The sequence below is a fragment of the Elgaria multicarinata genome, chromosome 1, assembly GCF_023053635.1.
Source record: "Elgaria multicarinata webbii isolate HBS135686 ecotype San Diego chromosome 1, rElgMul1.1.pri, whole genome shotgun sequence".
NCBI lineage: Eukaryota > Metazoa > Chordata > Lepidosauria > Squamata > Anguidae > Elgaria > Elgaria multicarinata.
Window position 1 is genome coordinate 180,743,233 of NC_086171.1, and position 27,438 is coordinate 180,770,670.

General features: G+C 40.1%; 1 protein-coding gene across 1 annotated transcript in view; it reads left to right on the forward strand.

Annotated features, from left to right (window-relative positions):
• Window positions 1-23,832, forward strand: part of SAMHD1 (SAM and HD domain containing deoxynucleoside triphosphate triphosphohydrolase 1) — a 33,026-nt gene extending 9,194 nt beyond the window's left edge. The window contains exons 4-16 of the mRNA XM_063144851.1: window positions 496-656; window positions 4,657-4,772; window positions 7,461-7,531; window positions 8,018-8,173; window positions 8,717-8,817; window positions 11,345-11,453; window positions 14,263-14,354; window positions 14,923-15,038; window positions 16,047-16,186; window positions 17,480-17,590; window positions 17,701-17,805; window positions 19,710-19,847; window positions 21,087-23,832. Coding sequence (XP_063000921.1) covers window positions 496-656; window positions 4,657-4,772; window positions 7,461-7,531; window positions 8,018-8,173; window positions 8,717-8,817; window positions 11,345-11,453; window positions 14,263-14,354; window positions 14,923-15,038; window positions 16,047-16,186; window positions 17,480-17,590; window positions 17,701-17,805; window positions 19,710-19,847; window positions 21,087-21,218 — 1,548 coding nt within the window. The 3' untranslated portion in view covers window positions 21,219-23,832. The remainder of the gene's footprint in view (window positions 1-495; window positions 657-4,656; window positions 4,773-7,460; window positions 7,532-8,017; window positions 8,174-8,716; window positions 8,818-11,344; window positions 11,454-14,262; window positions 14,355-14,922; window positions 15,039-16,046; window positions 16,187-17,479; window positions 17,591-17,700; window positions 17,806-19,709; window positions 19,848-21,086) is intronic.
• The last annotated feature ends 3,606 nt before the right edge of the window (window positions 23,833-27,438 follow it).

Genomic DNA, 27,438 nt, shown 5'->3' on the forward strand with positions numbered 1-27,438 from the left:
CTACTTTGTCTCTGCTGGCAGCTGAAAGAAAAAAAAAACCCAAATCAAGAAAACTGCTATATAGATTACAATCAAAGTTGGTAATTGAAAAGCCATTACATTTCAAATGCAAAATTCTAAATAAATTAAAATCTCTCTCTAATTCCTTTCTTTGCTCTTCCACTTCCTAACAGATAGTTGCCATTGCTGGCAGTCAGCAGTGAAGGAGAGAATTGGTACAGCAATTTGTTTGTTGTAAGGGATGCTTTGCTTGTTAACTATTCCATCCTACTATTGGTTTTCAACTTATATTTTGTATGGTTGCTGTATTAATCCCAGCTGATTTATCTATTAGTTAATTTTAAAAAATAACTTCATTGGTTGGCCGCTATGTTTTTTTAGTTCTTCTGTGACTGTCTTAACTTTTTAGCATAAAAAAATCAAGTCTCCTCTGAAGTCCATTGTCTTATTTCTTGTAAGTCATCTGTTATAATTTAAATCTTGTTTTACTTCTAGGTATTTAATGACCCGATTCATGGTCACATTGAAATGCATCCTCTCCTTGTTCGAATCATTGATACACGTCAGTTTCAGCGTCTGCGATACATTAAACAGTTGGGTGGTACTTACTATGTTTTCCCAGGAGCATCGCACAACCGCTTTGAACATTCCCTTGGGTAAGGAGCCTGCTCTTCTCTGTAGATCTCCTCTTTCTTTTTATTGAAATGGTGTTCTTAGTCATCCACTGAAAGGTTGGCTGTGCCTATGAACATCAGTAAGACCAAAGAAAGGAATTAGAGAGAGATTTTAATTTAGCTCCACAAAATTCCACAATAATATAAGGAAGTCCTGCAACATCTTCCATGGAAGGAGATGTATCTTTAACCAGTAATCCCTTTCATTCTATCCTATGTCCTGGCACATTTAATAATTAGTTTTGAGAAGATACACGCTTGCCAACCTCCAACACAACTGGGTGTACAATTTTTCTGGAACCTGATGTTTTGATTTCTGCACTAAAAATATGTATTAAAAATTTACACATATTTTTTGCTGAAGCGTCCAGCAACTCCGTGAGTAGGATTACACTGGATCAGTTTCAGTTGGTGAGTACTGATGATGTGGACAAACTGCTTGGACGAGTAAGGAAGACAACTTGTCCTCTCTGTCCCTGTCCTTCTTGGTCGGTTGCCCAGGGAGGAGATGCAGTTAGACTACAACTACAACATATTGTTAATGCATCTCTCAGGGAGGGGAGTTTTCCACCATGTTTAAAAGAAGCAGTGGTACGGCCGCTTCTAAAAAAAACCTCCTTGGATCTCCTGGACCTTAATAATTATAGACCAGTATCAAATCTTCCATTTTTGGGCAAGGTGATTGAGAGGGCAGTTGCCTTCCAACTCCAAGCAGTCTTGGATGATACAGATTTTCTAGACCCATTTCAAACTGGCTTTAGGGCAGGATACGGAGTTGAGACAGCTATGGTCACCTTAGTGGACGATCTCCGCATGAGTATTGACAGGGGGAGTGTTTCCCTGCTGGTACTTTTGGACCTTTCAGCGGCTTTCGATACCATCGACCATGGTATCCTTCTGGAATGCCTGAGGGGTTTGGGAATTGGGGGCACTGTGCTCCAGTGGTTCCGGTCCTACCTCTCAGGTAGTTTCCAGATGGTGATGCTTGGGGATAGTTGCTCCTCAAAAAAGGAGCTGTTGTATGGCGTACCACAAGGTGCCATCCTATCCCCAATGCTGTTTAACATCTACATGAAATCGCTGGGAGAGATCATCCGGAGGCATGGGGTGGGGTGCTATCAGTATGCTGATGACTCCCAAATATATTTCTCTATGCCTTCAGTAACAGCGTCAGCTAAGGATAGTGTGTCTCCTCTGAATGAATGCTTGGAGGCAGTAATGGGCTGGATGAGGAAAAATAAACTGAAGCTGAATCCAGACAAAACAGAGGTGCTTGCTGTCAAGGGCTCTGACCTAGGTTTGGAGGTGTGTCAGCCAGTTCTGGATGGGGCTACACTCCCCCTGAAAGACTGTGTTCACAGTTTGGGGGTGCTCCTGGATCCGTCGCTCCAAACGACAGCCCAGATGGATGCGACGGCCAGGAGTGCCTACTATCAGCTTCGGCTGATACGCCAGCTGCGCCCCTTCTTAGAGTCAGAAGACCTAAAGACAGTAGTGCACGCACTGGTAACCTCAAGGCTTGACTTCTGCAATGCGCTCTACATAGGGCTACCATTGTACCTAGTTTGGAAACTTCAACTAGTTCAAAATATGGCAGCCAGGTTGGTCACCGGTACATCTAAGGGTGAGCATATTACCCCAACATTAAAATCACTCCACTGGCTGCCAATTTCCGGGCAAAGTACAAAGTGTTGGTCATTACCTTTAAAGCCCTAAATGGTTTGGGTCCAGATTACCTGCGGGATCGCCTTCTCCCATATAGTCCACCCCGCACACTCAGGTCCTCTGGGGTGAACTTACTTCAGTCAGCTAAAACTAGGCTGACATCAGTTTCCCAGAGGACCTTTTCTTCTGTCGCCCCCAGATTGTGGAATGGCTTGCCGGAGGAGATTCATAAAATTAACTCTCTGTGTGATTTTAAGGCAGCTTTAAAGACTAGCCTTTTCCGGCAGGCCTATCCAGATCAATGTTAAATCATGAATTTTTAAGATGTATTGATTCCTGTTCTAATGTTGTTCCCCGCCTCGATCCAAAGGGAGAGGCGGGTAAGAAATAAATTTATTATTATTATTATTATTATTATTATTATTATACACAGGCATAGCCATGTTAGTCCATTGCAGCAAATACTATGAATAATCTTGTGGCATCTTAAAGATAACACATTATGACATAAGCTTTAATCTATAAAACTTATGGCATTTTTTTCTTGCTGTGTCACAGAAGTTGTTGCTGGATAAAAAGTGATACAGTTGACTTTCTTAGCCTTGTTTTTGTAAGGTTAGATCGAGAACAAGTGGTAAAATCTTGCCACTCCCTTATGCTGCCACCATTCCCAAAGGCCGCCTGGCACCAGAAGCTTTTTGGGGAGTGGGGGGGAATCCACCAAATATATTGGCACAATAGCACTGACCCAGCAACAAGAAGCTAGCAGTACAAATGGTTAGAGGTAAACGTTTTTTGTTTACAAGTAGGGGTAGGGGTATAAGGAAGAATAAGCAAAAATCTTTTAGCAAGAACGACATAGAAAACCCAGTAACCTAAAAACAATAAAACCTAGCTTGTCTATCTACTTACTCCAAAGTAGGGCCTTGCGATCTCTGTCAGCAATGAACACCTCCATTGAACCATATGGAAGGGCAAGACCAAGAATTGAAGAGGTCTCCCCAACTTATGCCCCCTGATCTGTCAATCAACTTGTTTTCCCCCTCCCCTTTCCCAAGGATGAGGAGATGGATTTTTCACACCTCTCCAGCTGCAGCTCTTCCTTTCTGGCAAACTCAGCTGGTTTATGGCCTTGGGACCAGATAAGAACTCCTCTGGAGCCAAGTCTCCAGGATATTTCTTCGTATCCTCCCTCCAGCTGTCCGAGGTGTTAAATCTTCAGGCCAGATCCCTTCTACTTCTAAGCAATAAAATTCTAAGTAAAAGCCACAGGAGGCTAAGAGGAGACATGAAAGAGGTGTACAAAATTATGCATGGTATAGAGAATGTGGATAGGGGGACCTTTTTCTCCCTGTCTTATAATACTAGAACCCGGAGTCATACCATGAAGCTGATTGGTGGGAGATCCAGGACAAATAAAAGGAAGTACTTCTTTACACAGCACATAGTTAAATTATGGAACTCACTACCACAGGATGTAGTGATGGCCACTAATTTGGATGGTTTTAAAAGGGGGTTGGATAAATTCCTGGAGCCCTGATGGTTCTGTGCTAACTCCAGTATTTGAGGCAGTAAGCCTGTGTGCACCCTCCCACCCATGTTACTGGGGAACATGGGTGGGAGGGTGCTGTTGCACTATGTCCTGCTTGTTCATCCCTGGCTGATGGCTGGTTGGCCACTGTATGAACAGAGTGCTGGACTAGATGGACCCTTGGTCTGATCCAGCATGAAACTTCTTATGTTCTTAATACTTTTAACCCTTTCGCTCACTTGACTGCCCAGATGAATGGGCAGTCTACCTTGCTGATAAAACTGCTTTACCGTTTTCTTCCAGTATCTGGGATATAATGCAACTTAGGGTGCAATCCTATGCATTTTTAAACAGAAATAAAAATCCGGCAACTCCCAGCATTCCCCAGCCATCTGTGCTGGTTGGGGAATGCTGGGAGATGTAAGACTGAGCCCTTAATTTATGCATTGAGCAGGGGGTTGGACTCGATGGCCTCTTAGGCCCTTTCCAACTCTACTATGATTCTATGTGAAATGCCCCTTGTAGGATTGTGGGTTTTGTATAGGGAGACCATCTTGAGGACAGTGCCTGGAAGTACTGTAACCTATTGTATTCAGTACAAGTACAGAAAGGGTAGGAAATGCTTAATTTCTTTGTGGTTGGGCTAAAGAGTAACCCTTTACACAGGGTTGTAGTTAAGCATAGCATTTCACAATTGTAGTGTGGTGATGGTGGTAAGTTTGTATGTTATTTGTAAGCCCAACGTTCAAGAAATGGAGAACTGAACCTCTTCCCTTCTTGCAACAGAGTTAGCCATCTGGCTGGTCGTTTGGTCCAGGCACTTCAAGAGCGACAACCAGAACTGGATATTGACGAGAGGGATGTTTTGTGTGTCCAGATTGCTGGTCTTTGTCATGATTTGGGTAAGCTGCTTCTCAGTCAATCAAAACGTTTATTGCTCAATCCACAGATCATTGCAACACATACAAACTTGAAATTTGACTATACTGAAGCTGCTTCTCAGATATACTAATAAAGTGATATGTGCCATGTAATTAAATGTACTGTCCTACTCTAAAATATTTTAACAGATATGCCTACGTAATTTATTCACCAATGCTTTCCACTTAATTTACTATGGAAACACAAGCTAAAGTAAAAGTAGTTCCTGACAAGCTATACAAGTGATAGGAAAGTGAGGTTTGTGCATGTCTAACTTCTTAATTAAAGCTATTGCAGGCCAATTACGACAAATGTGATGAACCTGTAATTGGACTGGACTTCTTGAGGGTGTCCAGGGACAGGTCAACAGAGTGCATGCTTGATGCTCCCTGATAGAGACTCCCTGCACACAGAATATTAGAATGTTAGCCTTTTGCCTGATGTACTTGCTTTCCATGTGACCATTATCCAGATAGCATAGAATTGAGAGCCCATGTGTGTAGTGGTTAAGAGTGTTGATTGGGAAATTCAGGTTCAGTTTCCCATTCAGTCATGAGGTCACTGGTAACCTTGCGCCAGTCACTCTCTTTCAACCTAAACTACCTCATGGGGTTGTTATGAGGATAAACCTGGGTTGTGGTGGAACAATGTATGCCACAATGAGCTTTAGAAGAGAGGCAGGATACAGATGCACCAAATAGAGAGCCAGTGTGGTGTAGTGGCCAAAGTGTCAGACTGGGAATCGGGAGATCCGGGTTCTAATCCCCACTTGGCCATGGAAACCCACTTTGGGCCAGTCACAGACTCTCAGCCCAGCCTACCTCACAGGGTTGTTGTTGTGAGGATAAAGTGAAGAGGAGGAGGAGGATTATGTACGCCGCCTTGGGTTCCTTGAAAGAAAAAAGGCGGGATATAAATGCAATAAAAAATAAAATAAATAATATTGGGTGGGCTGTGGGTTATGTAAATCTATGCCCTCGTTTTTAAATTTCTAAGGCAAAAGTAAAAATAAGCTGCTCTAGAAAATAGGACATACATACAGATGTGTAAGAAGTGAGGTGGATGGGACAGCATGATGCTTTTTGTTTTTATACCAGATTCATAGTTTATTGCTGGAATTGCAAGAAGTTCAAATATTGAAGATATGTGTTTGAACTAAATTTCTTGTTCTGGATTCAGAGAGTGTGATAATTCTTCTTAGCTGTACATTCCCTAAGGCCGTAGTAAATGTCACTAAGGTATGCAAAACTAAAGGCAAAAGCTAGTTGGAAATGCATAGGCATGATTTTTAATGGCTTTGCATCCCATGAGGCTTAGAGAGTGAGCACTGTAAATTAGACAAAAAAATAGAGATGTGTCATTATTCAGAGGAGGCGGTTAATCGCCCAGTAGAGGTTGATTAATACATATCGGGATAGGCCACACACCTCTGTGCGGTACCAACCATGGTCCTGCACAAATACTATAACAATTTATTTATTGAGTCATGTGTTGTGTTTGTACTGGGCAAAGGGAAGGTGATTTGTTGTGCAGGGTTTTTTAATGTAACTTTTGTCATGGGCAGTTCACTACTTAGTAGGGTTTAGGTATGTTGGGGCCACTAACATCTACAGGGTTGGCCAGGGCTTTTTTTTTATTCAATTGGGGATTGGAGGTATGGTGTCACTGCTCCACTGATAATGCTTAATGTTGTCCCTCTCTTTATCCTTTTCACCTGGGTACAGGAAGACTGTCATGAGCTACCTGAGATCAGTAAAGGACTAAGTGTGGATTAATAAACTGAAGCTTTATCCAGACAAAATAGAAGAACAGCTGTTAGATAGATTTGTTCTGAGAGCAAGCACTTAGCCTAATGAGGATAGAATAGCAGTCTCCCATGGGGAGCAAGTACATAGCTTGCACATTCTCCTAGATAGACGGGTGGCACCTGTGGCAAGGAGTGCTTTTGCTCAGTTTAGGCTGGTGCACCAGTTGCATTATTTCCTGGAGAAAACAATTCTTGCCACATTTACACACACTTTGCTTACCTCCGGACCAGATTGATCATTTATTATATTTAAGACCTTTTTATGCCAGCTTTCCTTTTGTCACATACCGTACCTCTGATAAAGGTACCTGAAGAAGGGGCTGAGCAGAAACTAAGATCTTAGCACATGGGCAGGTAAATTACCATAGCATGCTTTACCATAACATGCTAATTGCAGGGCATCCGGAAACAAGCGCAAATGCGTATTTCGGGAAGGAGGCAGGTCAGTGGAGCTTGCATAAGGGAAGAACAAAGAAACACTAAATTATCCTCCTATAGGCAATGGGTCCTGCTTGTGCAATGCAATTGGTGGGACCCACCGCTTGCACAAGCAATCAGCAGGTTGGAAAAGAATTAGTGGGAACATAGGTGCCCTGCTAGGTACGGTTGTGATATTTCAACAGATGCTTGATTAGAATTCTTTTTAAAGTTTTACCACCTCCCTGAGGTTTTGCTGCAGCAGGTACTGTTTTATTGTATATGTTTTATTATATTAACCACTCTGGGGGAGAACAAAAGTTAGGTTGAACAGACTGAAAATTTATCCTCTGGCTCTAACAGGTTTGGCATTACTAAGAGGAATACTAAAATTAATATACTTAATTACACACACAGAGATGAGTTGCACAATCCTTATTTTTAGGTCATGGGCCATTCTCGCATATGTTTGATGGAAGATTCATCCCACTTGCTCGTCCAGGATTCAAATGGAAGGTGGGTGTGCTACATGTAGTATAATATGCAACCGATTATTATTACTTTTTATAAAAACAAAGTGGATGTTGCTTTTCCTTAAATATGTTAACCACAAGGTGTTTTATGAGTTGAAAGAAAAGGGGACCTCTTTGCTAGTTTTTTTTCTTTGTCTTTTAATACAAGGTACTTTGAGTATCTTGGAGAAATATTGTCACTAAAATTGCTGTCTAACAGATCTTGTCTTACTTTGGAACAGTTTGCCGTAGTGCTTGGTTTTCATGTATCAGGAAACTATGGTTAAGTATAGAGTCCTGGCTTCTTTGTACACTCCCACAAAGGGAGGAGCAAAGCAGGAGTGAGGGCGCTGTGTGTGGATGCACATTGATCATGCATATCCTAGCTTATTACACTGGGCTTTTTCCTCCCCATGATGTGCAGGCGTGGCCTGTCCTGTTGTTTTTGCATTGAATTGTGATTTAATAATGAAATCTTGTTTTTCTGTAGCATGAAGAGGCTTCTGTTCAGATGTTTGAGCACTTGATCAATGTCAATAATCTGGAAAAAGACATGAAGTATTATGGTCTCAACTGCAATAAAGATATAGTTTTTATCAAGGAACTGATAGCAGGACCTATTGAGACAAAACCAGATGGTGTTTTGGTGAGTCTTGTTCTCCTCTCTGGATCTTATCTAAATGCTTAGAGGAATGTTACTTGTGTTACCATTAATCTTCCAAAGAGATAGGAATCACAAGAGAAAAAGACAGGAGATATACACATGAAAGTTACATTACTTTTTGTGGTCATTCTTTTGAATGTGTTGGGTGTATTTTAAATCTTCAAAATAGCCATAGTTCAGTAGCAGAACACATGCTTGGCAATATGACTGGTCGTTGAAATGGCAGTATATTTAACAGGCAGTGTAAAAGACACAGGTCTGCATCCAAACCCAGAAGATACTTGCAGGTGACACAATAATCATTCATCCTAAGGAACAGCAACAGACTCTTCATTATATCTGATTTTTATGGGGCAGGTTGGTCTTAATCATTAGCCTTGTGATTGAAATATTTGCAATATATCCCCCACCCCCACCCCCAGTATGTGCAAGCTTTGGATAACCAGCACTTAGAAACTTTGCTTCAGTGCTTACGTTGGATTGATCCATTTTAATGTTTACTTGTATTTTTTCCCTCTCATCCAGTGGCCTTATTCTGGGCGATCTAAAGAAAAGAGCTTTCTTTATGATATTGTGGCTAATAAAAGAAGTGGCATTGATGTTGATAAATGGGATTACTTTGCTAGGTATGGAAAACTTTCTGTTTATTTAAACCATTTGGAGAACTTTTGTTACAGATAAATAATGTATTGATAGTCCTTCACCTACAAACTTTTTTTAATCAGCAGTGGTTCGAGTTAAATTTAACATAGATGAAATGTGTATCTACGATTAAAATTACTGTCCTCCCATGAATCATTGATTAATTTTATTGATTAATATTCCTTAAATATAGCTTAAAAGCATGGTAATATTTTTTTACTAGTAATATTTGGCAGGAGGAGTCCCAGGATTGCTTGGCTATGTTATGTAATCCCTGGGAAAAGGGGAGGGGTTACCAGGTTTTTCAACGTATTATGATGCATGTGAGATTTATAATATATGAGAATGGTTGGATTCTGTTGGCTTAGGAGTTACAAATTGGAAACTATCCATCCTTAAGATGATATTTTATGCATCTCAGGGAAGACATTAAATCAATGTTTTTATCCTTTGAATTAGCCATTAGTAAAGTGAGTCAATATATTCTTATATATTGTATGACAGCTTTAATTAGAAAATATGGTATAAAAAGAAAATAACCAGAAGTGAATTGTATAGATATGTTTAATAAGTGCTAATTGGTAATATATTCAGGTCTTTGTAAACCACAGTTTAAAGAACACTTCACTTCACTTACTGGAGGATATGAGTAAAGTATTTAGATAGGGACCTGGTTCGCACACAACGGCAGCCCATTGGTTAAACATGAGCGGAACAGAGCTGCAGTGTACCAGCCACTTCCCCTTTTAATCAACAGCATGCCATCGGCTGGCTCATAGGTTGCTAAGCAGGATGTGCAAACCCAGTTAATTATTATTATTATTATTATTATTTATTTATATAGCACCATCAATGTACATGGTGCTGTACAGAGTAAAACAGTAAATAGCAAGACTCTGCCGCATAGGCTTACAATCTAATAAAATCATAGTAAAACAATAAGGAGGGGAAGAGAAGGCAAACAGGCACAGGGTAGGGTAAACAGGCACTGGGTAGGGTAAAACTAACAGTATAAAGTCTGCACAACATCAAGTTTTAAAAGCTTTAGGAAAAAGAAAAGTTTTTAGTTGAGCTTTAAAAGCTGCGATTGAAGTTGTAGTTCTCAAATGTTCTGGAAGAGCGTTCCAGGCGTAAGGGGCAGCAGAAGAAAATGGACGGAGCCGAGCAAGGGAAGTAGAGGCCCTTGGGCAGGCGAGAAACATGGCATCAGAGGAGCGAAGAGCACGAGCGGGGCGATAGTGTGAGATGAGAGAGGAGAGATAGGAAGGAGCTAGACAGTGAAAAGCTTTGAAGGTTAACAGGAGAAGTTTATATTGGATTCTGAAGTGAATTGGAAGCCAATGAAGAGATTTCAGAAGCGGAGTAACATGGTCAGAGCGGCGAGCCAAGAAGATGATCTTTGCGGCAGAGTGGTGAACAGAAACCAAAGGACTGATGTGGGAAGAAGGAAGGCCAGAGAGAAGAAGGTTGCAGTAGTCCAACCGTGAAATAACCAGTGCATGCAGGCCTCCCAAACCATAGGTTAACTGCTGGATTGTTTAGCCCCTAAATAACTCAGTTTGGACATCATGCTCAACAGCCTACAACCCAGCCAATTGTAGGCTATTACTAAAAGTGGAAGTGGCTGGCATTCTGCAGGTTGTCATTACATGCAAATTGGTCCATTAGGTTGGATCTAGATTTGCCCTTTCATGGATGTAAGGGCTCCTTCCATTCATGCAAGGGACCGAGACCCAGTAGAGGCTCCCACTGGAAGAAGGGGTAAAATTTTGCTTCCCCCCTCAACATGAGAGTCTTGTAGGTGGAGTTCGATTCACGAATAGCCTGGATCCACCGATTTTAATTTCAGAAAACGTGGCTGGAAAAGAATGTTGGTAGAATTTCAGTAGCAATTAAGTTAAAATGTAAATAAAATAATACGTCAACAGTATTTGCCCCTTTATAAGGTAACCTAAAATTATAATTTGTCTGTAGATTTAATGTTGGTGCTGTGGAAATTATGCACACACGCGTGTATGAAATGCCCAATCAGGAAATTGATTTAGGCAATTGATTTTGTTTGGGTCAAACAAGTCACGGGCTACATAATGGTGAAGAATCTTTTGAGAGTCCATTTAAAGTATTTAGTGGAATTTGTGGATTGGCCAAATGCTAACCAACTTGTTAATAGCCACTAAAATGCCAAAAACTTTTTACTGGAAAAAAGATGTTCTCTTATATTTGCCTGCATTTGAAGCATATCTATAATGTTAATGTTTACTTGGGAGAATTAAATATATGAACATCAGTTTGTTATAAAAAGGTCGATTTTATAGTTTTTTTTTAAAAAAAGACTAGTACATATAGTGATGATATTACATCCTTATTCATTGTTCACTCTAGTATTTATATTGTATTTCTTTATACAAGTAGCCTTTTCAGTCAAGGCATTAATTAATGTTTATATGGGTGTTTATTTAATGTCATAATTATGAATGCTTTTTCTATATTCTGTTTCTGGAATATACTTAGGGATTGTCATCATCTTGGAATCCAAAACAACTTTGATTATGAACGCTTCATTAAATTTGCCCGTGTCTGTCTAGTGAAAGAGGAGAAGCATATTTGCACCCGTGACAAGGTAAGCTTTCTTGAGGAAAGTAGAGTGTTATTACCTTCTCAACAGCAGCTTGAAAACCTCATCTTGTTTTCCACCCTTCTTTTGAGTTGCTCAGGAAAGCATTACATTGTGCTCTCACACCAATGCTATGCGGTAGGTTAAGCTGAAAAATAATGGGTGTGTTTGCATGACATGCTAACCCCCAATGGGTAATAAACTATGCACTGTGGGTGGTTTTGCAGTGATCAGGCACACTACCCATGATGCATAGCTTGTCTCCCCCTCACTATAAACTCTTAGAGTGGCCCCCCACCTAGCCCACCCCTATTCGTCCCAACCTCCCCGCTGCTTCATATAAAGCTGCCAGTTAGTTTCCGGGCAAGGTATGAAGTGTTGTTTATTACCTTTAAAGTCCTACATGGTTTGGGTCCAGGTTACCTGCGGGTTCGCCTTCCCCCATACAATCCACCCTGCACACTCAGGTCCTCTGGGAAGAATTTACTTCAGTCAGCCAAAATGCAGAGAACTTTCTCTTCTGCTGCTCCCAGACTGTGGAATGGCCTGCCAGGAGAGATTCGTCAACCTAATACTCTCTTTGAGTATAAGGCAGCTATAAAGACTAGTCTCTTCCGGCAGGCCTACTGAGATGAATTTTAAGATGTCTGATTATTGTATTGGTTTTATACGTTTTTAATCAGTTTTATGCATATTATTATTATTATTATTATTATTATTATTATTATTATTATATAGCCACCCCACTTTTTGGTAAAAATTGCTGAGGCCACTTCTAGTTTGAGAGCTTGCAACTGAACGCCATTAAAATAGAAATGGCGGGAATGATCTTTAGCAAAAAGGGGAGTGGTAATAAGCTTCATATGAAGCAGTGAGGAGGCTGGCGCGGTTAGGGGAGGGCTAGGTGGGGGACCACTCTAAATATTTAGTCTACCCTTCAAAGCATGGGAATCCCAATGGGAAGTGGGTAATTTGAGACATTCCCTCCCTGCCAGTGTATCATGCGAACCCAGTGAATGTCTTGCCCAAGGCCCCCAAGCATCATGATTATGGGTTCTCATGGATCCAAATCCAGACAAACGTGCACTCCGCTTGCCTGAGAGAGGTTTACGTGCTTGTACCAAGGGAGTCAAAAAAGAAGTCTTGCTGTTGAATGAACAATTTTTTAAAGTACTGGGGCTCTCTCAACAGCAGCCAATCATGCGAAGAGAGTTATACTGCCTTCCCCCAGAGTGGCAAGCCTGTCCTAGCTTAAAGACAGCTCCCTAACCTGAGACAGCTGTTCACTGCCACCAACAGGCCACATAACAGAGACACAAGCACATCCGACCCTGCAACAAGCTCAGATATTAATTTTGTCTATCTATTTAGCCACACTATTACAGGACCTAATAATGTCATCCGCAACATCAAGTGTATTTATGCTACCATCTGCCAGCAATACTCTTTTGTATTCCATTTTTATTTTTATTATTAGTTAATAAATTTCTATACCACTTACCATATTTTTAAAAAACAAATCTCTAAGCTGTTTACAAGGAGATTAAAATACATTAAACTATACATTAAAATACATAAACTACTCCATCCCTTGCTATTGGCTGTTCTGGCTAGGGCTAATGGGAGTTGTAGGCCAAAACATCTGGAACACAAAGTTGCACTCCCTCCCCCGGCCTGGTTTAAATGCTGGTTGTGGACAAAGGTTAAGACTAATACACAATGGCCTGGTTCGCACATAACACCAAACAATGTTTTATTTAATTTATGGTTTGTTGCCCTACCCAGGGTTTGTTTGGCAAACAATCAAACATAACATTTATTTTTTGTTTCCCGCTTCCTTGCCCATTCCCTCCCAGTATATCGAATGCCTTTGTACTGCTGTAATACTGACATGTACAGTGGATGTTTTTCTTTACCACTCTGTAGCCAAATGAAACATCCCACAAAGAACCCACAGTTCTGGGTTCACATGTAACAAGAACCCATAGTTTAAACAACTCAGAGTTCTCCCAACAACAAACCAGGTGTTCTCTTTCTGGGTTGTTTGTGGTTAATAAAACATGGTTTGTTAGCTCAGTTGCATTCGCACATCACAACAACCCTGAATTCAAAAACCCATGCCATGACCAAGCGTAATGTGCAAATCAGGCCAGCGGCCTCATTGTGGTGCTAAAATGTAAGGATAAATATCTGAAACATGAGGCAAGATGTTTATTTGCTAAAGAACCAGAAAGTAATATCAGTTACAAAAATGAATCTTTCAGTGTTCTGGAATCTTTTCATTCATTAGACAATTCTATTTTTATATTATATATAGATTCTTTAGAAAGGTCTTGTTGTTCCTGTGTCCAGGAGCTTCTTTTATTTCATTCCTAGTTATTTAGCAATGAATATAAGCATCTAGTGTGAAGAACAGGCTGCAATCTTATATATGCTTAGGTGTGAGTAAGACTCATTGAACTCAGTGGGATTTACCTTTGAGAAGAAGTGGCTACTTGGATTATTCTGTAAAGACTTTTGATATGTGACCATACCAGGAAGTAAAAGCTTTATTCATACAAAATATTCTCAGGATATCCTCCATTTCACTAAAATTGTCCTCAAATTCCTGTTATCCACTATCAGGCACTTATGAGACACAAGCATTTATGAGAGAGGTTTTTCTCATATACTTCTTAAGTTAAAGAATCAAGAGCTTGCTGCCAGAGTGTTTTGTGAAGGAGGTTGTTAATAGTTTCCCTGAATATATATTTTTGGCAACTTATGACCATAATATCAAAGTTAAATAAAAGGACATTTTTATCTTGGTCTTTAGGAGGTTGGAAACTTGTATGACATGTTCCACACACGGAACTGCCTGCATCGAAGAGCCTACCAACACAAAGTTGGCAACATAATTGAAAACATGTAAGTCCGTGTTGATATCCTTTGGATAGGGCTGTCACTGATTAAAGAAATTCTAGCAATTAATCATATGAGTTTTAATTGATAAAATCTATATGAGTTTGCATATGAATAAAACAATAGTTTTTAATTCAAAGCATACTTTGGATTTAGATGGTAGATATATATGTTGTAGAGTCATTCCCTCATCTTTACCAGGAATGCTTTTTCTACAGTGGTGCTTGTTACCTGCAGTTTTTATAAGTTTTAATATGCATTTATAATAAAAATGCTTATTTAATCAAGGTGTCTCTTAACCAATTAATAAATTCAATTTCTGTGGTTGTATTAAGTGACTGAGTTGATTGACCTCCCACATTTCTCCTTAATCATTATTCAAAATGGATTTTGCTGAATAGCAAAAAGTGTTAAATATGATTTGATCTTCTCTACCTTTCACTTTTGCATTGCTCCCTTCCAGTTGCCTTTTAATTTGGGGACTTTAGTTTCCAAAAATAATTAGAAATTCCTCACTTGGAGATATACGGAAGCTATGAATTTGTACTCATTTGTGTTGCATGTTTGAAATCAGGATTACAGATGCCTTTTTAAAAGCTGATCCCCATATCAGAATAAAGGGTTCTGGGGGGAAAAAATACAAGATCTCTACAGCACTGGAAGATATGGAAGCCTACACTAAGCTAACAGGTATGGGCAATCATTAATAGGATCTGAATTATTGGGCAGATATCTAAATTATAAGTTTTGGAAGTATAAGAATATCTGTGAAGGTTCCTGTGTCTTAATAAGGTAGTTAAATAATGCTTTTATTGAAGCATTATGAGGTGGACAGAGACCTTGTTTCCACCAGTGGTAGTGTCTCCTGAGTGAATTCCACTCAGAATGTTTCTGCCAGCACCCAGTGCCACCTGTGGTGCATCCCCCAACCCTCCAGAGCACATGGGGGGCATATGGGTCTGCAAGGGAGAGGGAAATTGACAAAAATTGCCTCCTCCCCCATTCTGGCATTGGGATTCCTCCACTGCACCAGAAGCCTTCTATGTAGGGACGGAGCCCTTTGTTCATGGGTGGTAAAGTCTGGATCCAACCCAATGTTTTATACTATGTAGATTAGTGATATACTCTGCTATCTGTGTAAAGGAAGTGGGATGTTTCCCTCTTTTGGTCTGAAGAAGTAGTCCCTCGTTTATAGTATAAGTGTGGTATTTAGCCCCCTCCATAACATCTCTTCAAGGAATTAGGATTCTGTATTGGAAACCTGAAGCATTACTCTCACTCTTTGGCCCCATTCAGAAGACACCTTAAACCATGGCTTTAACCATGGTGGTTAAGCCAGAAAGTCTTATTCAGTGTGCTTAAAGCCATGGTTTAAGGTGTCTTCTGAACGTGGCCTGGCTTTCTGGCTTAACCATCATGGTTAAAGCCGTGGTTTAAGGTGTCTTCTGAACGGGGCCTTTGTAAAGCTGGTGTCCTGTGTGCGGAAGATGAGCGCAAGGAAAAACTGAAGTGCCTTACCAGTGGGTTGCATTTTGCAAATATGCAAAAGGAAAGTCCAAGTTGGCTGTGATTATAATAACATAAAACATAAGTCATTTGTTTGATTCTGGAAAATGATCATATATTTTTCAAGTGTGCCAAATAAAATTCCCAGATACCTTTTAATAATTCTTGATTTATTCATTTTAATATTGACAGATGAGATCTTTCTACAGATTTTATACTCTGATCAACCAGAGCTGAATGAAGCAAGGGAAATATTGCGTAAAATAGAGCAGCGTGACCTATATAAGTGCCTGGGAGAGACTCAGCCTCCTGAGGGCAAGGAAATTGCAAAGGTAAACACAGATTCCCAAGCTGCATTGGATAGGGCTTTTCACTGTAGTAACTCATACAGCTGTGAACATAGAGTGATGTGCTGATGACTTTGGCTGTGCTGATGGTAGAAGAAAAATGTGGCATATGTTTTTCCAACTAGGGGCAGCTAGTAAAGGAAGGGGATTTTAATGGCAGATCATCATGGTGTGCTTGTTGACTATTTATTTATTTTAAATATTTAGATGCTATTAAAAATATCCAAAGCAGCTCACAAGTGATATGAAATTAAATAAAAGTACACAATTCAACAGCAGCTCAAGTCAGCAGTGCAGTTAAAATTTCAATTATAAACAATTGTATAAATACAGCAGAATCCTAGATCACTTGGAGAATAAAGAAGTCTTATCCTAGTTATGCTTTTGAGATTTGTTTTTAAATATGTGTGTTTGTTAGTCACTTCAGTTTTCCAAGGAAAGAAATGCAGAATACGATTTTTTTTAAAAATAAAAATGTTGGTGCTTTGTGGATGTGCTTAGGGAGGGAATTCCAAAAACTGGGCACTATCACTGAAAAGTCCCTTTGAAGGTAGAGTATTTGGAGGTGAGCCACTAAAGCAGATTTTGAAGAACAGGTAGAAAAAAGCAATCCTTCCAGACTTTGCCTTCTTGACCAAAGGTATTTGGGCTAAACTACCCATTTTTTGGCTCAGAGGATTTCCCTCTGAAGTGATCCTGGGCATAGGGTGGGGAATATATTTGATTGGACTCAAGGGAAATGAGCAGTGGAGTTTACTCGCCCTAATCTCCAGTTGAAGAGTGATTGACTGGGGGCAATGCTGTCTGAGGCTGCTTGAACAATCTCAGTCACCTGAAGCCAGTTGTTGGGTCTTTATTATTTAAGATACTGAATAGCTCACCCTTCAATCTCAGACAATCATATGAACATTACAGCAGTTAGAATTACCTAAATAAAGTCTTCACTTGGCATCAAAAAGGTATAAGACTCTGTGTCAAGCAAGTGGTCCTGGGGAAAGCATTCCATAAACAGGAGCTCTCACGAAAGGGCCCTATCCCTGCTCGACTTCAGAGGTAATCTTAATTTCCAGAGTTATGTATGTGATTCCAAAGATAATTATGTTTCACATTATTTGAAGCATACAGTATAAATAAATATTTGTACATGGGGGTGAAGTTTACTTTGAAAACTGTATTGCATTTGCTAAAATAACCATAGGTCTAATTAAGCAGTTTCTAAAAGTAATGTGCTCATCAGTCATTTGAATAAACAAAAAGTGAAAGTTTTTCCCCCTCCAGGAGCAGTATGATGGACTGTCTGCTGAAATAGTTAAGTCCAAGCCAAAGAAATTTTCCGAAGATGTTGAATTGAAGGCTGTTGAATTGAAGGCTGAAGACTTTATTGTTGATGTAAATATTATTTCTTTAAAACACACATTAAATTATGTTACTTTCATTTCTAAGTGCACATGTCTACAACATACTTAAGTATATTTTATTTCTGGTTTACCTCTGTGAAGGTTATCAATATGGATTATGGAATGAAAGAGAAGAACCCTGTTAATAATGTTAATTTCTACTGTAAGTCTGACATCACTAAGGCAATCAAAATTACTAAAGATCAAGTAAGTAGAAGGTTGGGTGGTGGTTTTGCTATTTTTTTTTACATTGGCTTTTAAGAAGATGATCTGGGTATATCGTGGTGCAAGTTATAAATTCCTCCTTTGGAGAGATCCCTCTTAAGGAAGTGGTGGTGAGACCATTATTAAAGAAATCATTATTGGCTTACATTACCCTAGATCAGGGGTGGGCAAATAGTAGATTTCCAGGTGTGTTTGTCTTCAGCTGACCAAAGCTCCTGCCAGCATGGCTAGTGGTGAGGAGTTGAAGTCCCAAACCTCTAGAGATGTACTCTCTCCTCATCCTTGCCCCAGTCTCAAATTTTACCATTTTTAAGTAAAGTCCTTGAGTGCATGGAGGTGCCTCAACTCCAGGTTTTCTTGAATGAAACTGATTTTTTGGTTCTATTTCCATCTGAGTTCAGCCCCAGTTTGGGGATAGAAACAACTTTGGTAGATGACCCATGCTGGAAAATGAATGGCCAGGGAAATACGTCCCTTCTGGTTCTGCTAGACTTCTCAGCAGCATTCAGGACCATTGACTATAGTGTCCCCCGGGATTTCTTGCTGATATGGTACAGATGGTGGTGCTCAGAAATTACTTTTTAACATCTTGGCTTTTGGGGTTCCACGGGGCTCTATTTTGTTCTCTGTGCTCTTTAACATCTACATAAGTGAAGGATTGGATGTGGGTGAACAAATTTAGGCTCAATCCAGAGAAGACGGAGGTACTTTTGTCAGTAAACAACCTAACCTCAGATTGGGGTATAACCTGTTGTGAGTAGGGTAGCACTCCCTCCAAAAGAACAGGTACGTTGTCTGCAAGTACTCTTGGATCTGATATTGTTCCTGGAAAGTCGGATGCCTTTGCCTAACTTCTTCTGGTACACCGGCTGTGTAGTTTCTTATTTATTTATTTATTTATTTATTTATTTATTTATTTATTTATTACATTTCTATACCTCCCAATAGCCAAAGCTCTCTGGGCAGTTCACAAAAGTTTCTTGGGGAAAGAAGATCTGGCCACAGTGGTTCATGCCTTAATCACCTCTCATTTAGATTATTGTAATGTACCCTGTGTGGGTCTGCACTTGATAAGTGTTCAGAAACTACAGTTACTGCAAAATGTGGTGGCTAGACTTTTGTCAGCAGTGCATTTTTATAGACGACATTACACGAGTTTTGGAAGAACTTCACTGGCTTCCAGTTCATGTCCCAGCACAATTCAAGGTGCATGATTTGACCTACAAAGGCCCGAACAGTTTGGAACTCGTGTTTTCCGAAGGACATCTACCTTCCATATGAACCTGTATTCATCACTAGTGAGCCTGTTGTGTGTCCCATCATCCAGAGAGGATAGATTGGCGGACCTTTTTGATAACAGGACTCCAGTTGTGGAATTCCCTCCTGATGGCGGTGGGATTGACTCCCTCCTTGTTCTGCCTTAGATGGGCAATAAAGACTCTCCTGTTCCATCAGGTTTTTAAAGTATAAGTTTTGCTTCTCTTTAATTTTACCTCTATGTGTATATTTTATTGTACAGTTTTGTTACTTTGTTCTTTGGGTTGTTTGTGAAATGTTAACGTTAATATTTTTTAAGTGCATGCTAGATGGAGAGTGCAATTTTAAAAATAAAATATGGAAACTTTGAAGAAATGGCATGCCAGTGGTGGCAACACAATTCCTATATAACCTATTTTATTAATGCTGACTGTACACAAGTAGCTTTAAAGTGAAAATTTTCTTTGCCAAGCTATAGCATTCTTATAAATGCTGCTGTTGCTTTTATAGCAGTTCAGAATTTTATGTTTTTTTGCTTGGAAAAATATGAGAACTTCTCTAGAGTTTCTTCTGACAAGGTGATAATGGGAGGTGGGTGTGTTTTAATTCTGCCTGCTTTCTATCTTAAGGTATCAAAGCTTCTACCAGAAAAGTTTGCAGAACAACTAATCCGGGTGTATTGTAAGAAAAAGGATGAAAAGGTCATCTATGTTGCTACAAAACATTTCATTCAGTGGTGTATGGACAAGGATTTCACTAAACCACGGGTAAGAAATTCTTTGGTGATCATAAGTTTTATACTTGGAACATTTCATCTCCAAATAAGGGTTTTGGAGGTTCCAGCTCCTAAAACGTGTTGGACATCAATGTGTCTCTCAATGTAGAGATTTAGCTCTACCTAATTCTCAAGATCTTTTTTGTCCCACACCTGTTACATTCTGGGACAAGCTTCAATTGATTGTTTTAGTGCGCAACACTCAACGTGCCCCTACGGCCTATTTTCTGCCCCCCCAAGTGCTGGCACTGCCACATTTCCTCTTTAAAACAAGGCACACAGTAAGTTGGTTTGGCATAAAATTATTACATTTGGTATATTAAAAGTACAGTGTATTAAAACAATTATTACAAATTGAATTTACTTTTTTAATTTTTCCCTTTTTTTGGTAACAAATGAAGCTAAAAGCTCCTGAACTATAAGGAACGCCTGAACTTTAAGGAACCTCTTTGGTTTTGCCAGTTTATGAGGAGCGGGCAAAAAACAACTTTAAAAAACAACAGCAGAAGAAACTATCAACATTAGTACAAAGAAAATTATTTATGTCAGTGCTAGTCCTCCACAGTGTCAAGCAGACATAAAGCACCCATTCCCATAAAAAGAACTGAGAAAAAGGGGGGGGGCCAAGATTCAATGAATATGCATGAAATTTAATCAGACTCGTTTTCTGAGCTATAGCTATCACTATCAGTTTCAGTCTCTGCTTCAGTGGTAGTGCCCCCTAGAGGCAGAAATGCATCTTGCTCTTGCATTTGAGAGTTGTAGTCTTAGTTTGCAACCTAGGACTTGTTTGTCCTCGGTGCACAGACATGGTAATAATCTGATACTGTACATAGTTTTTAGAAATCATTTGGAGAAAATATCTGAACACCTTATCTTAAACATTTTATTCATCATGCTAAAATAAAACATTCCACAATCCATTTTTTCTTCATCTCCCCCCCCCCCCCAATTTTTCAGAAAAAAACCAAAAAAGGCTTCGGAAATAAACCCATCCCCCCCCCCATTTTCCCAGTTTTTTTTCTGGGCCTTCACATCTCTAACCCCACTACTTCCTTTCCACATTGGGGGAGGAGGGGAAACATATCTAAGACTTATACTAGGATGCAATTCCTCCCTTGAACATAATGTGTGAAAACGTTCTTTGAGTGTCTTATTCTAAGCTAACAGTGGAGAAGATGGTACTAGACCTCAAGTGCAAGACTGAATTTCTTTTTGATGCTTTCGATAGGATGGTGATGTGGTTGCCCCTGAACTTACTCCAATGAAAGCCAACTGGAATGTAACTGAAGAAGACAAAACACATGATTCAAAGGAAAACAGTGACACGTCAAAGTCTAAAACCAGACTTTTTTGTGACTGAGTGAAAAACTTGAATTTCTGTTGAGTGTGTTTGGGTTTTATATATATATCATTGTGTAAGACAATATGGACAGAGTTTTTACTTCAATTAAGAATATTTTGTAAAACTACAAAATAAATCTGCACAGTACCTTTTAGTAAGGTGCATTGGAAAATGTCTCATAGTGCAGACATTTTAAAGCTCTACATTTGTTGTAGCTTTCACAAGACAATTTAATGACTGCTAATGACAATGTTAATTATTCCCAGCATTCTCATTTTGTTGCTAGTTAAATGTATGAGAGAAGTAAGAACTGTTTCAAAACAAGTGCAAAAGTTTTGGAAAAATCCCTTAACCCATAAACATAAAAAAAGAAGACGACTAACCTACTATTTCAAGACAATATTTTTGTTTTTTATGATGGACAAAATAGTATAATTTATCTACCAGGGCAAACACTATATGCAAAATATATTGTGGGGAAGGGTGTGAAACCTGTGCTACTTTCCTTAATTTATATATTTTTGTTATAAAATTGATTATCGCATTGTCCTTTTATAAAAGCCTTTGCCATTTCCTCAGGTCACGAGAGAGCTGAAGTTAGTCTATGTGCCCAGACACAATCTAGGGTATAATATTTCAAAGTTTTTAAAATGGAAACTTTGCTCATTTTTTTTAAATAAACAAAGGGAATATTGGTAATAACAAAGAATACTACCGAAAACATACTGGCCTTTGAACGCATGCCAGAAAGAATCTGATTTACATAGAGGGGTAAAAAGCTTTTGAGCGTCTTAAAGGAAGAAGCGTGTATCAAACTAGAGGACTCTACCTCTTATACTTCAAACCAGCTTGAATGTATTTAGGAGAAGGTGCGGGGCTGGGGGAGACACTCAAGCATCAGTGGCTCATGCTGGCTGGGGCAAAAGAGAGGGAGAAATGATATGTGTTCTGTCTTTTCTGGGTTGTTGTTTTTTCATTTCCCTTCCCATTGCAATCAATATGAGGAAACTTACACATGCCACTCCAGGGCTGGTGTGCCTGGAGTTGGGGGCATGCCTGGGGACTGGGAGCACTATATATCCTGCAGATTCAGAGTTGCCTTTGATTTACCCATGACTTTCTCCCTGATCCATCTCCCTGTACTGATGTTGGGAGTTCTGATATTGGAGAGGTAAGAGCCTCAGACATTTCCGTGTGGGTCGTGAGGGGTCATCCAAGGTTAGATCTGCTCTTCTGAGGTTGGACCTATGTCTTTATCCTCTGAAGGTGAAGGAGCCATAGGATGGCAGACTGCTAGATAGAAGTCTCTTATCCCTGCGGCTTCTGAGTAGCCTATGCCCTTCCAGGCGGCTGCTGCCAACAAGTTGGGAGAAGCAATGGAGGCTATTTTCACCTTTCCATCCCCTTTTGCATTTTTCCTCCATAGATGGGCCTCTGAGCCCATCTAGAGGAGTTGCACTGCTGGTGGTGGGTTCAGTTCTAGGACTTGAGAGACCGTAGGATCCATGGATCCCAGCTACTCCTCTCACTTTCTTGCCCAAAAGGAACACCCTTTTTGACCATTACAAGGTTATCTGAGGTTGCTTTTTCTGTAAGCAGCCACCGCAGTTCTTTCTAACATTGCTGCAAGGGGGTTGAGGAGAGGTTCAAATGCAGAGTCCCATTCCCAAAGTCATAGGGAGGGAATGTCTATGGCTTTGGGTGGGCATCTCTGCCATCTGCCAGGGACCAAAGGATCGTGCTGCCCATGTCTCTTTATATCCACAGGTTACAGGATTATATTCGTATGGAATAATATGTTCCTTTAAATTATTTTTGGAAATGTATTTTTATGATGTGCACTTTATGGTGACAAAATTATGTCTTTGTGTATGACAGGTGTGCTGTTCATTGTGAGAACTGTGATTTCATCTCTTGCTTTTTCTTTAAGCCCCTTTTAATAGATCTGAGCAAGTGTCAGAAGAATTGTATAAACTTTTTAAATTTATTGCCCTATTGCCAACAGAAGGACTCCTTCCAATTGCAGAAGGGACTAAAATACAGTGGATGTTCCTGTTGAAAGAAATGAGGGAGGTTACTTCTGCAGTCCTCTGTGTCACCTCTCACACTGTAAATCTGAAAGGACTTGTAGGGTGAAGCGGTTGTTGGCGAAAATGAACAGTGTTGTTGGATTTCTATTGAAAATTTAAGGATACAAATTTAAACATCCAGTGCTTTACTGAACCCATATCACCACCACACTGAATCTGAATTCTCTTTTGTATATAAACACATACCTGTGTACATCAGCTTCCTATGTGCAGAAAGTTGTTCAGGGTGACTCCATGCACTCAGCAAGCCATGTAGGGCATGGACTAAATTGTGTAAAGAGACTCCAGAATGTTTGGGTTAATTGAGCTCAGTAAGCTTTAATTGTAAGAAAGCTTATTGCATTTTAAGTTCCAATGTCATCTTCAAATTACATCTTATACTTAATATCAAAGTGCCAGGGCAGCACAGTGCACATATAGTGATAATTAAAGCTGTAATGGATTGCCAGACCTGTCAATGTTACAAATCCTATGTTTTTCATGTCTGGATATAAATCTTGATCTGTGTTCATTTCAGCTCAGTAATAAAAACTCTGATTGTTGATGCCTTTACTTGACTGTTCTTTTAACCTCTATTATACAGAATCAATTCATGTAATATAAATATTCAAACTTGAGCAAATCTAGAACTCGGAAATTAGTTTGATTTGATTTGTCCCCACCCACCCCTGCCTTTCTATCAGAAATAACACTCGGTTAAAATAGAGTGGGGAAATCTGCAACATGTACTTAGTGAATGAGGTGAGCTCAACCTCTAACAATATGTGTGGAGTTCTACAGAGTGCAAGAGTCTAGAGCAGGACACATGGGAATTGTAGTCCAAAACATCTGGAAGGAACAGGTTGCCTATCCCTGGTCTAGAGCTTTGTGTTAAAATGTCATTAATAACCTTAGAATATAAGAAGAGCTGTGATGGCTCAGGCCTATCCAGTTAGCACTCTGTTTGCATAGTGGCTAACCAGTAGTCTGTGAGAAGCCCATGATAGGGCCTGAATGCAATAGCACCCTCCTGCTCACGTTCCCCCAACAACTGGTATAAAGAAGCATACTGGCTCTGTTACTGGAATAAAGGTGAAAACTGTCCTTTTTAGTTAGATATTTCCAGCAGCAACCCAAGTGGATGCTTTTATTTGTGAATTGGGCAACTTTCTACTGTCTGACTTATAAAATTGTAAGGTATTAGGTAAGTTAGAATGAGGTAAGTAATACCAAGAAATATATTTTGTAAAACGTTCCCCATCCCTCCTCCATGGTATGACAGTGGGTAGGAAAGATACCTAAACATGAGTGCTCTGGTGGAACAAGTAAGATGCCAGTGAGCAACATATGAAGAATTCCAAGAGCTAGAAATCTGCATAGCTGGTCATTCTGAAAGCCCTCGAATTAATGGCTCATCTAGGTTTTTCTAACAAGGAGTAAGCAGGAGTGTGTGATTTCCCACCTCACCCTTAATTCAAGCATGCTTCAACCCACACTTACATAGCTGATTGTTGGTCCCAATCAGCACAGATGGGTTTCATGTCCTAGGTATCTGCCTTCCCAGGACAGTTTCCCTATTTCATAAGTTGTTCTCTCAAACTGAATGAATTGAGCCAGCACTTGGAAGGGTGCTACTTCTCTGCTGTAAGGTGGGTGAAGAGCATTGAAAACATTAAGGGAGTTTTTGCTGAAGGGAGGAATGGGGCTTCCTGGGATCTGGAGTACATCTGCACGGTAAATGTCACTTCAAACACTAAAGTCTGGGAGAGTGGTTACAACTTTGTTAAATATTCCTAGTCCTCTCACAGGACTTCCAGTTTCCAAAGTTTCTTGGCTGAGAGCCATGACACATATAGCGTCAGAACATGTAAAACATTTAAAAACATGTAATGAAGATATGCCTCTGAAGTAAGGCCACTATATACGTAATGCTTCCCAAGTATTGTGACCATGCTAATTTTTACTTCTCTTCCCATGTCCCCAATTCCCATGTCTTATCAAGAGATTTACTTTAGGCAGTTATTCCTAAGAGTTATACTTCGAATACTTTCAGATTCAGATACTTTATTCTAATAAGATGCTGGTATTTCATTATCACAAAATTGTAGATTCCCTGGATAGAAAAACTCACAATTTCGAAGATTGCTGATATGTACAATGCTTTTTAGAATCCCAGTCTAATGGCTCTATTGCAGTTGTGTTGAAGCTCTTTCAACCTGAGGGCTGAAGTCAATTTTGTAAAAGCTCTTGCCGGGGTGGGGGTGGGGCACATTCCGATGTTGAATGGGGCCAAAGGAAAAACAATGGTAGGGGCAAAATGCAAGCTTAAATTAGTTTCAAGGTCATTCTGCCAGGAAAGGCATTCTGACCTTTTAGAATGGTGGTGGAGAAAACCTGGTCGTCGTGGGAAAGGGGGGAGGGGCATGGCCTTCTAGGGAAACCTGAAAGACCAAATTGGGACCCCAGATAGACCAGAGATTCTCGACTCCTACTCTATGGGAACCTTGTTTTTAGTTAGTTACATATTTAACAGTATCCACAAATCTCAAAATTGTAATTCATATATATATAAAATAAAAGCCATCAGGCATCTTCTAAACAGGCAAGTTGTTAAAAGAATGACTGCAAGGTTAAGTCAGGAGTGGGCAATTTGTGACCTTCCAGATGTTTTGGCCTACAACTCCCATCAGCCCTAGCCTGCATTGACAATAAGGAAGGATGATCGGAGCTGTAGGCCAAAAGAGCTGGAAGGCCACAAGTTGCCCAAACTGATGTAAGTGCTACTCCATATTACCAGTATTTTTAAAGTGCTATATTAGGGGTAGTTCAGTGTCAGTATCGCAATATCCTGTCCCTGTCAAATGGATAAAGGGCCTTGCTGTAGGGGGATAATATCTCTGCTGCCCCTTCCTCTTCTTCCAGCAGGGTCAATAAGCACTTTAGTTCTGGGGAGGGGAAGCCCAGTGTCTCCAGAACCAAAATGAAAAGTTGTAAAATGATACAGATAAAATAAAGCGGATTTACATATGTATATCTATACATTGTTCAGTATTTTACCATTCAATTATTTCTAGCTGAATGTGTGTACTCCTTCCATTAAAAAGCATCATAGCTGAAGAGCTGCATAGAATCATAGAATAGCAGAGTTGGAAGGGGCCTACAAGGCCATCGAGTCCAACCCCCTGCTCAATGTGTTTGGTGTGGTATGTGTTTGGTGTGGTGTCTCAGACGGCTGTTTCACACATGCAAGGCATCATTTGATGGCTCAGTCATTGAACATACATGCATAAATATGTAAAAAAAGAAGAAGAGGAGTTCACCCAATGACAGGCAAGGCTGCAGTGGACAGAAAAAGTCCTACAACTCCCAGCATTCTCCAACCAGCCATGTTGGCCTGGGAATGCTGGGCGTTATAGGCCTTTTGTCTGTTTAACTATGCATAACATTGCACCCTTAATGAATTTATTTTAAAAGGCTTTGTGAGTGGTCCCATGCTGGAATGGTACATTGGGAAACACTTGGCCTCTTAAAAACAAACAACAAAAAACCTCCACAAAATATCATTGTGAAGGACAGGGGGCCTTGCTGGTTTGCGGGCTGTACTGGCTCTTTAATTGTACTGGCTTTTTAATTGTATTATTCTTTCTGCTTTGTAACTGTTCTGGTATGTGTTGTGTAGCTAGGATGGTATGTTAAGTGGAGGTGGGAGTGTGGAACTCTCAGCGCCGAGACTCCAAGGTCAGGTTGGGCCTCTCACCTGCAGGTTATCTCCATGGTCGTTAGGATAATTGGGTTTAGTTGTGAGAGGGTGAAGCCCTCCCTAAGAGCGAAGGGTTGTTAAGAGCCAGGCCGAGCTGGTGGTTGGTTCAGCGAGGTCACGGGGCCCTAAATTCAAAAGGGGATAAAAAGGGTATCCTGTTTGGGATGAGAATCTTCTGTTCTGGTTTTGGAGGAAGAACACCCAAGTCAGCCTGGGATGGCTGCTCGGAGTAAGCTAGGGTCTTTTGTTTATTTTTAATGTCTGGATTTCCTGAGACAAGGCTAGCCGCTTTTATGGCTGGGGGTGGGTTGTGTGTTTGAAGGTTTTAGATGGAGCCGTGGCTTCTATTACATTACTCTTTTGTGATCCCTCCTTTAACTCTCCTCCACTCCCGTCCCCTTCTCCCCCA